Genomic DNA, 10,792 nt, shown 5'->3' on the forward strand with positions numbered 1-10,792 from the left:
ACGTGAAATTGGGATTGTGAAAGCAAGGGCTAGATGTGGATAATCCTGTTACTAAAAGAAAATTTTTTCTAACTTTTGGATAATCTTACGATATCTTCTCTTTTTTTCTGTATTTTTACAGATTGCTGTATTGGACAGACGCGAGTGAAAACAAACCAAAAATAGAATATTCATGGATGAACGGAGATCAACGTAAAGTTTTAGTTAACAGTAACTTGGTTTATCCGACTGGAATAACAATAGATTATTTTATGAATGATCGTATTTACTGGTGTGATTATAAATCTAACGTCATAGAAACCATGAAATATGACGGAACTGACCGTCATATCGTTATTAAAAAGGGTAGGTCAAATAACAATCTAAAATGGCGATATCCAAAGTAGAGAGTTTCGCTATCCCAGAATTCATCGTTATCAATGTCTCCGTGTGGGGCACAACTATATCGTTATTAAAAAGGGTAGGTGTAATAACAATATAAAATGGCGATATCCAAAGTAGAGAGTTTCGCTATCCCAGAATTCATCGTTATCAATGTCTCCGTGCTGGGCACAACTATATCGTTATTAAAAAGGGTAGGTCAAATAAAAATATAAAATGGCGATATCCAAAGTAGAGAGTTTCGCTATCCCAGAATTCATCGTTATCAATGTCTCCGTGTGGGGCACAACTATATCGTTATTAAAAAGGGTAGGTGAAATAAAAATATAAAATGGCCATATCCAAAGTAGAGAGTTTCGCTATCCCATAATTCATCATTATCAATGTCTCCGTGTGGGGCACAACTATATCGTTATTAAAAAGGGTAGGTCAAATAACAATCTAAAATGGCCATATCCAAAGTAGAGAGTTTCGCTATCCCAGAATTCATCGTTATCAATGTCTCCGTGTGGGGCACAACTATATCGTTATTAAAAAGGGTAGGTCAAATAAAAATATAAAATGGCGATATCCAAAGGAGAGAGTTTCGCTATCCCAGAATTCATCGTTATCAATGTCTCCGTGTGGGGCACAACTATATCGTTATTAAAAAGGGTAGGTCAAATAAAAATATAAAATGGCCATATCCAAAGTAGAGAGTTTCGCTATCCCATAATTCATCATTATCAATGTCTTTGTGCTTACGGAACCAAAGACCGAGGAGATGGCTTGACTTACAAAGTTGTTCAAAGGGAAATTTTTGCCCCTCGACTGTATTTGGTAGAGAAATAAGACCGCATTTTTTAGTTTTGCTATCCCATAATTCATCGTTATCAATGTCCCCATGCTTACGGAACTAAAGACCGAGGGGGTAGGTAACTTACGAAGCTGTTCGAAGAAAGGGAATTTCTTACCCCTCAACTGAATTTTGGTACCATGTGGAAAATAAAATGAAATGAATGGAGTTTTACGTCCTGCTTTTCTGCACCTGATTGGGCTGATGAAGATAGGCAACACCATGCAGTGTGCAATGAGGGAAATTTTGCCAGTTGCATTTGCCTGCTCTTATTCGATTTCCAATTGTAGGGCCATATTTGTCGGTCTATCTATTACTAAATATCGTGATTCTCATGTTTTACAGGTATCTATAAACCCTTCAATATAGATGTTTTTGAAAGTATGTTGTACTGGTCCTCGCGAGATGAAGGCAGAATTATAAAGATGAATAAATTTGGAAAAGGCACGAATTCTACGTTACAAACTGGGTTATTGTTACCTACTGGCGTTAAAGTTTTCCATAAAAAACGTTCCGATTTAGCAGGTATGTAGGCTTGATTATCATGTCATAATTTTTTACAAGGATAATAACTCCGCGAGGATCCTTTCTACCAGCTGGTCCTTGGACATTGATCTTTCCCGGATTATCTGTACCCATTTACAGCCGGGTAGATTGGAATTATAGGAAGCGATAACTTATTCAAGGTCTCTAGACTTTCAATTTGTTTGTCACATGAAATTCAACAGTTAAGTGAGCCACTTAATACAAAATTTAGCCAATTCTGATTGGATGAAAAAATGTGTTAGGTGGTATATAAAATTAGATTTTGTATTTTTCAGTGAAGAACAATTGTTCCGATTCAAGCTGTAGCCATCTTTGTTTATTGACCCCTGTTGGTTTTACATGTGCCTGTCCCCAGGGGTCGAGTGCCCTACCGTCAAATCAAAATATATGCGACGCTCGTAAGTATGGCTTGCCTTCCTTCTTTAAAAAAGAGTTTTCAGTCTTTTTTACATTCTTTGGGACGCTCGATTGGTGAAATAATTGTGATTCTAAATGTTGACTTAGAAAATCTCCACTTTTAAGAATGAGAGTTTTAAAGGGGGGCTCGATTGCTCCTGCACGTTCAGAATTTATGAAATCAACTGGACGTTCAATAAAACAAGTTGGAACAGAGTTCAGAATGCGTTCCACTTGTGCTGAAAAAATAGTAGGTGTAGAGAGAATTCAAAATGGTGGAGAAGGAAAATAAAAGGGAAAATTTTGAATGTGACATATTTGTTTCCGTATGATTCGATTGAGAGTAGAATTGGAACAGACGGAACCTGTTTAGAACTCTCCAATCAAAATGCTAGAAATGCTTCAGATTTTTCAACTCGGTTTCCCCCTGTCAGTGATGTAAGTAAGAGAGGCTGACATGGATAGACGTCTAGTCATTTTGATTGGAAAATAAACCGAGGCTCTGTGTGCTACAGACTGTACATGTTAAAGATCCCTCCACAGTTGGAAATTGAAAAGAACAGGTTAATGCTGCTATCTTGGTAAAATTTCCCTCATTGCACACTGCATGGTGAGCAAAGAAGTCCCCCTCCCCTCTCCCTCTGACTTATTTAATTTTTAAGTGATATTTTTCAGCTCAAGAAAAACCACAATCGAAACCGATGACTTGTGATTGTAGAAATGGTGGAACTTGTGTTGGAACAGAAAATATCGGATTCACTTGTAAATGTTTGGAAGGTTCGTTTATTTTTATTTGCCCAAATAACTCTAAGGGCATGTATTGGTTGCACTGTGTATGTTTTACTGAGGGTACAAATAGGGGACATACTGACTCAATGGCGGACAACTCAAGAGCCTCCCTAGACTGGAGGTACAAATAGGAGGCAGACTGACTCAATGGCGGATAACTGTCGAGGCTGAATTCAAAACTCGGTAACTCTGTGGTAGTCTTAAAGATGCAAGCATCCCATGGATCGTCCAAGACAGGGCGTACAAACAGGGGGGCAGACTGACCCGATGAGGGGACAACTGTCAAGGCTGAATTTAAAATGTGGCAACTCTGTGGAGCCTCCCATTGAGCGTCTGAAAATCTTCAAAAATTGTATTGATTTGGGGCATTCTGACAAATATTTTGGGGCGCTGCTTGGGACTGATATAGAAAAAGGTTTTTTTGAGTCTTGAATATATATAAATAGTCTTCAGAAGTACTAGAAATGTACCAAAATCACATAATTCCTTTAAAAATACAACAATACACTATACATGGTCCTTGGCTTGGTTGATTTCAGTGTTGAATATATGTAAATAGTCTTCAGAAATACTAGAAATGTACGAAAATCACATAATTCCTTTAAAAATATCTCAAACTAGGAATTTTACTTTCTATTTCTATAGATGTCTTTTCTATATATCACAGAGTATCTTAAATTGGCGATTTGAAGGCTCAAATTTCGACAGTGAGCTGTGAACACTATTACTGATTAACTTAATTAAAAAATTCCTGTTTCTGAGACTAAAGTATGATTGATAAAAAAAATGGCCTACCTGTCTCTTTAATATATATATTTAAAACACTAAGGCTATCAAAGTGATAAAACTGTGGTGACTTTTTCACCAGGAGTACCCCAGGACTGAAGGTCCACCATTTTGTAATTGATCAGTGATGGTCCTATATTTTGTAATTGATCAGTGATGGTCCTATATTTTGTAATTGATCAGTGATGGTCCTATATTTTGTAATTGATCAGTGATGGTCCTATATTTTGTAATTGATCAGTGATGGTCCTATATTTTGTAATTGATCAGTGATGGTCCTATATTTTGTAATTGATTAGTGATGGTCCTATATTTTGTAATTGATCAGTGATGGTCCTATATTTTGTAATTGATCAGTGATGGTCCTATATTTTGTATTTTCTAGGTTATATTGGTGATTTCTGTGAAATAGCTCCAGTCAGAGTTCTAGAATCAGAGAGTAAGTTATGTTTTACATAAAATATCAATATGGTTGGGGTTAGTTAACCTTATTCAACCTTTTTTTTTTTACCTGTATTATCTATATATATTAAGATATAAATATAAGGAATGAATGTAGATCTTGTTATCGTTATGGGGAAATAAATGCTGGTTTATCATGTGACAAGACAAATGACCCCACGATAACAAGATCCACATTCATTCCTTATATTTACATTGGTTTATCTTTTCTGATAGTTTAATATGGCTTGATTTAAAATAGAAACCCTTTCAAACTCGCTTTCCAACTCTAGGTAAAAAACTTTCGATGTATTCATACGCCTTATTGTCATGTGACAAACTACAGTTATTGGAAAATGAACGTCCGTTTGTGTAACTGGTTTATTGAAGGAAGTGTTAGTAGAAATGTAAATATTTGATATTTTTTACAGATTTAACGAGCGTTATTATTCCGGTCGTCGTTGTTATTATTATTATTATTTTATTGGTTGTTGTTTTTGTTATTTTACGTAAAAAAGGGTAAGTGGGATTTTTATTCGAATCAAAAACTTCTCGTAGGTCAAGATAATACCTTCAGATTTTTCAACCCAGTTTCCCCCTGTCAGTGAGTTAGACGCTTGCTCGTTAACTTGAAGATCCAGGGTTCAATCCTGGCATAAGTCAAGATAATACCTTTGGGTGGCTCAGTGAGTTAGACGCTTGCTAGCTAACCTGTAGGTCCAGGGTTCAATCCCAGCATAGGTTGAGATAATACCTTCAGATGTTTTCAACCCAGTTTCCCCCTGTCAGTGAGTTAGATGCTTGCTCGCTAACCTGTAGGCCCAGGGTTCAATCCCAGCATAGGTTGAGATAATACTTTCAGATTTTTCAACCCTGTTTCCCCCCTGTCAGTGATGCAGGTAAGAGGGACAGACATGGTTGTTCAGATGGGACAATAAACCGAGGCCCTGTGTACTACAGGCTGTACATGTTAAAGATCCCTCAACAGTTGGAAATTGAAAAAAGTGTCTAGTCGTTCAGATGTGACAATAAACCAAGACCCCGTGTGCTACAGGCTGTACATGTTAAAGATCCCTCTACAGTTGGAAATTGAAAAAGTGTCTAGTCGTTCAGATGTGACAATAAACCGAGGCCCTGTGTACTACAGACTGTACATGTTAAAGATCCCTCAACAGTTGGAAATTGAAAAAGGGTCTAGTTGTTCAGATGGGACAATAAACCGAGGCCCCTGTGTGCTACAGACTGTACATGTTAAAGATCCCTCAACAGTTGGAAATTGAAAAAGGGTCTAGTTGTTCAGATGGGACAATAAACCGAGGCCCCGTGTTCTACAGACTGTACACGTTAAAGATCCCTCAACAGTTGGAAATCAAAAAAAGAATACTGTCCTGGCAAATTTCCCTAATTGCACACTGCAATAGCCAGTCAGGTTCTGACTTAAAACTCTATTCATTTCATTTCATTTCTTCTTTTAGAATTCTCCTCAGCTTCAAAAAATTTCTACCGAAAGGTTCGAATGATATGAAGAAATTTCGAGGTATTGCTCAATATAACGAGGCAGGTGACGTGAATCTAAAATTACCGTACGTTACTGGTGGGAAACCAAGTACATCAAACGTAAGTTAAATTATATTAAAGAAATTTTCAATCAGACGTCTGTGGTTCTTGTTAAAGAGATTGTAAAGAGGTTTTCTAAATTTTTTATGTGTATCAGGGACACTGATAGCATCAATTTACATCATTCTAATTTTCAATCAGACGTCTGTGGTTCTTGTTAAAGAGATTGTAAAGAGATTTTCTAAATTTTTTATTTGTATCAGGAACACTGATAGCATCAATTTACATCATTCTAATTTTCAATCAGATGTCTGTGGTTCTTGTTAAAGAGATTGTAAAGAGGTTTTCTAAATTTTTTATGTATATCAGAGACACTGATAGCATCAATTTACATCATTCTAATTTTCAATCAGATGTCTGTGGTTCTTGTTAAAGAGATTGTAAAGAGATTTTCTAAATTTTTTAAGTATATCAGGGACACTGATAGCATCAATTTACACCATTCTAATTTTCAATCAGACGTCTGTGGTTCTTGTTAAAGAGATTGTAAAGAGGTTTTCTAAATTTTTTATGTATATCAGAGACACTGATAGCATCAATTTACATCATTCTAATTTTCAATCAGACGTCTGTGGTTCTTGTTAAAGAGATTGTAAAGAGATTTTCTAAATTTTTTATGTGTATCAGGGACACTGATAGCATCAATGTACACCATTCTAATTTTCAATCAGACGTCTGTGGTTCTTGTTAAAGAGATTGTAAAGAGATTTTCTAAATTTTTTAAGTATATCAGGGACACTGATAGCATCAATTTACACCATTCTAATTTTCAATCAGACGTCTGTGGTTCTTGTTAAAGAGATTGTAAAGAGGTTTTCTAAATTTTTTATGTGTATCAGAGACACTGATAGCATCAATTTACATCATTCTAATTTTCAATCAGACGTCTGTGTTTCTTGTTAAAGAGATTGTAAAGAGGTTTTCTAAATTTTTTATGTGTATCAGAGACACTGATAGCATCAATTTACACCATTCTAATTTTCAATCAGATGTCTGTGGTTCTTGTTAAAGAGATTGTAAAGAGGTTTTCTAAATTTTTTATGTGTATCAGGGACACTGATAGCATCAATTTACATCATTCTAATTTTCAATCAGACGTCTGTGGTTCTTGTTAAAGAGATTGTAAAGAGGTTTTCTAAATTTTTTATGTGTATCAGAGACACTGATAGCATCAATTTACATCATTCTAATTTTCAATCAGACGTCTGTGGTTCTTGTTAAAGAGATTGTAAAGAGATTTTCTATATTGTTTATATGTATCAGGGACACTGATAGCATTAATTTACATCATTCTAATTTTCAATCAGACGTCTGTGGTTCTTGTTAAAGAGATTGTAAAAAGGTTTTCTATATTTTTTATGTGTATCAGGGACACTGATAGCATCAATTTACATCATTCTAATTTTCAATCAGACGTCTGTGGTTCTTGTTAAAGAGATTGTAAAGAGATTTTCTAAATTTTTTATGTGTATCAGGGACACTGATAGCATCAATTTACATCATTCTAATTTTCAATCAGACGTCTGTGGTTCTTGTTAAAGAGATTGTAAAGAGGTTTTCTAAATTTTTTATGTGTATCAGGGACACTGATAGTATCAATTTACACCATTCTAATTTTCAATCAGACGTCTGTGGTTCCTGTAATTCCACTAAAATTAAGTATTTTAGTATGTCACTATCACAAAACTTCTTTACAATTCCTTTAAATGTCTCTTTTTGGCGCCAAAATAATCTAGAAATATATTTATTTGACTGTTGGCGGCCATCTTAATTTTTTTTCTATTAAAGGCACCACCAGATGATATTTTACAGGATCCAACGAAACCGACAAATTTTTGCAACCCAATGTACGAAAATCTACACGCCCAAGAAACAGTGGCGTCACCTACGCATCAACAAGTCGTCTCCGTGGAACCTCGTCCCCTGCATATAGTGGTGCCTGATAATTATTCCAGTGCCGATAACGGTCAAAAGCCGATCTCACATTCTTTAAATCCTACGGAGGAAGATGAAAAAGACACCTTGGTTTTAGTAAGGCACGGTTCCTTATAGTCTAGTTCCTGGAAATTCTTTGGATTGTATCTTGTGGTATTATTTTTGTATGCGACTTTGGCAGAAACTTGCCAAGATTTGAAAGAAAAATTGCCAAAATAGTGGTTGCAGTAGGACAAAAATACTTTGGTTTTAGTACGGCACGGTTCCTGACAATTCTTTAGATTTCATATTTTGGTATTATGCTTGTCTGCAACTTTGGCAGAAAAATTGCCAAGTTTTGGCAGAAAATTGCCAATTGCCAATACTGGTTGATTGCAGCAAATGTCACAAGAAAATCAATTAGGTTTTAGTCTAGTTCCTGATAATTCTATAGATTACATATTTTGGTATTATGCTTGTCTGCGACTTTGGCAGAAACTTGCCAAGTTTTGGCAGAAAATTGCCAATTGCCAAAATAGTGGTTGATTGCAGTAAATGCCACAAGAAAATCAAAATTATGTTTGCAGACACAAAATGTTATCAGATTTTCATTTTTCAAAAAACATTACAATTTTCAAAAAAGGCTTTGTAATCAATTACAAAATACCGACCTTCAATATTTTCTGGGGAACCTCTGATGAAAAATTCTAAATATTTTTGCCACTGTGTATAATGCTGACTCTAAGATTGGTAAGCTCTTTAACTGCGCATTATACTCGCAAATATACAATATTTGTATCAAGGACATTATAGGTACGGTAGTCTACCATTACCGCTATTCTAATTTCACAATCAAATGTCTGTGGTTCCTGCAATTCCAGAAACACGTCTGTCGATTAGGATATCTACGGGCCCAACAAATATATTAGGATGAAATGTTTTTTTTATTTGATATATTATATTTGTATTAAAGACTTATAAATAACTTTTATGTTTACTGATAACTTTAGTTTGTGGAAGAAAATTTTTTAAATTAAGGCAGCCATGTTGAAGGCCTACTTGTTTCTGGTTGGGAATATGGCGGACATGATATCTGGCCACAAAAACCAACTGATAGCTTTCAAAAATATCTATCAGAGGCTGGTCCCTTTCAAAACGTTTTGGTCTCATTGACGCAAAACAACCATAGTAACGAGCGTCGGATATTTTTACGTCACCGGTTTGCAACGTTGTGGTAATATTCCTGCAGTCGTCAAGGTTACCAGGTAAACGATCTACCGCGGTAGTTCTGCTAGCGCTCTACAAGAGATTCAGCTTTAAGGAAAGTGCCGAGAATTGCAACATACTAAATAGAAACATCTTACGGAAACTGCCGAGTAATAGATTCAGCTTTACGGAATCTGTCGAGTAATAGATCCAGCTTTACGGAAAGTGCCGAGTAATAGATTCAGCTTCACGGAAACTGCCGAGATTTGCTGACTGTTTTCCAGATTGTCTACTGAAGAGGTTGTCATGGAAGGTCTTCAAACGACAGTTATTTCTTGTGGAATCTGCACTGGTTATTTGATGGCATTTGTTGTTTGGAACTTAGTTAAAAGGGTGAGTTGAAAAAAATAAACAGCCGTTTTACAAGGATAACAACTTAGGTTCACAAGGATCCTTTCTACCAGCTGGTTCTTGGTCAAACCTCTTGGTAATGATTTTACAAGGATAACAACTTAAGTTCACAAGGATCCTTTCTACCAGCTGATCCTTGGCCAAACCTCTTGGTAATGATTTTACAAGGATAACAACTTAAGTTCACGAAGATCCTTTCTACCAGCTGATCCTTGGTTAAACCTCTTGGTATTGATTTTACAAGGATGACAACTTAAGTTCACAAGGATCCTTTCTACCAGCTGATCCTTGGTCAAACCTCTTGGTAATGATTTTACAAGGATAACAACTTAAGTTCACAAGGATCCTTTCTACCAGCTGATCCTTGGCCATACCTCTTGGTAATGATTTTACAAGGATAACAACTTAAGTTCACAAGGATCCTTTCTACCAGCTGATCCTTGGTCAAACCTCTTGGTAATGATTTTACAAGGATAACAACTTAAGTTCACAAGGATCCTTTCTACCAGCTGATCCTTGGCCAAACCTCTTGGTAATGATTTTACAAGGATAACAACTTAAGTTCACGAAGATCCTTTCTACCAGCTGGTCCTTGGTCAAACCTCTTGGTATTGATTTTACAAGGATAACAACTTCAGTTCACGAGGATCCTTTCTACCAGCTGGTCCTTGGTCAAACCTCTTGGTATTGATTTTACAAGGATAACAACTTGGGTTCACGAGGATCCTTTCTACCAGCTGGTCCTTGGTCAAACCTCTTGGTATTGATTTTACAAGGATAACAACTTGAGTTCACGAGGATCCTTTCTACCAGCTGGTCCTTGGTAAAACCTCTTGGTATTGATTTTACAAGGATAACAACTTGGGTTCACGAAGATCCTTTCTACCAGCTGATCCTTGGCCAAACCTCTTGGTAATTATTTTACAAGGATAACAACTTAGGTTCACAAGGATCCTTTCTACCAGCTGGTCCTTGGTCAAACCTCTTGGTATTGATTTTACAAGGATAACAACTTAAGTTCACGAGGATCCTTTCTACCAGCTGATCCTTGGCCAAACCTCTTGGTATTGATTTTACAAGGATAACAACTTGGGTTCACAAGGATCTTTTCTACCAGCTTGTCCTTGGTCAAACCTCTTGGTATTGATTTTACAAGGATAACAACTTAGGTTCACAAGTATCCTTTCTACCAGCTGATCCTTGGCCAAATCTCTTGGTATTGATTTTACAAGGATAACAACTTAGGTTCACAAGTATCCTTTCTACCAGCTGGTCCTTGGCCAAACCTCTTGGCATTGATTTTACAAGGATCAACTTTCTACCAGGATCCTTGGCCCAACCTCTTGGTATTGATTTTACAAGGATAACAACTTAGGTTCACAATGATCCTTTCTACCAGCTGGTCTTTGACCAAACCTCTTGACATTGATCTTTCCTAGATTATCCTACCCATTTACAGCTGGGGGACGG

General features: G+C 36.3%; 1 protein-coding gene across 1 annotated transcript in view; it reads left to right on the forward strand.

The window, feature by feature from the left end:
* The window catches only part of LOTGIDRAFT_170222 (hypothetical protein), a gene marked incomplete at both ends in the record, with an annotated part of 59,006 nt that overhangs the window by 45,036 nt on the left and 3,178 nt on the right, over positions 1-10,792 (forward strand). The window contains 8 exons of the mRNA XM_009068855.1: positions 139-345; positions 1,562-1,741; positions 2,038-2,160; positions 2,834-2,935; positions 4,119-4,172; positions 4,606-4,693; positions 5,650-5,791; positions 7,580-7,638. Coding sequence (XP_009067103.1) covers positions 139-345; positions 1,562-1,741; positions 2,038-2,160; positions 2,834-2,935; positions 4,119-4,172; positions 4,606-4,693; positions 5,650-5,791; positions 7,580-7,638 — 955 coding nt within the window. The remainder of the gene's footprint in view (positions 1-138; positions 346-1,561; positions 1,742-2,037; positions 2,161-2,833; positions 2,936-4,118; positions 4,173-4,605; positions 4,694-5,649; positions 5,792-7,579; positions 7,639-10,792) is intronic.

This window comes from Lottia gigantea, assembly GCF_000327385.1.
Source record: "Lottia gigantea unplaced genomic scaffold LOTGIsca_95, whole genome shotgun sequence".
NCBI classification, from domain to species: Eukaryota; Metazoa; Mollusca; class Gastropoda; family Lottiidae; genus Lottia; species Lottia gigantea.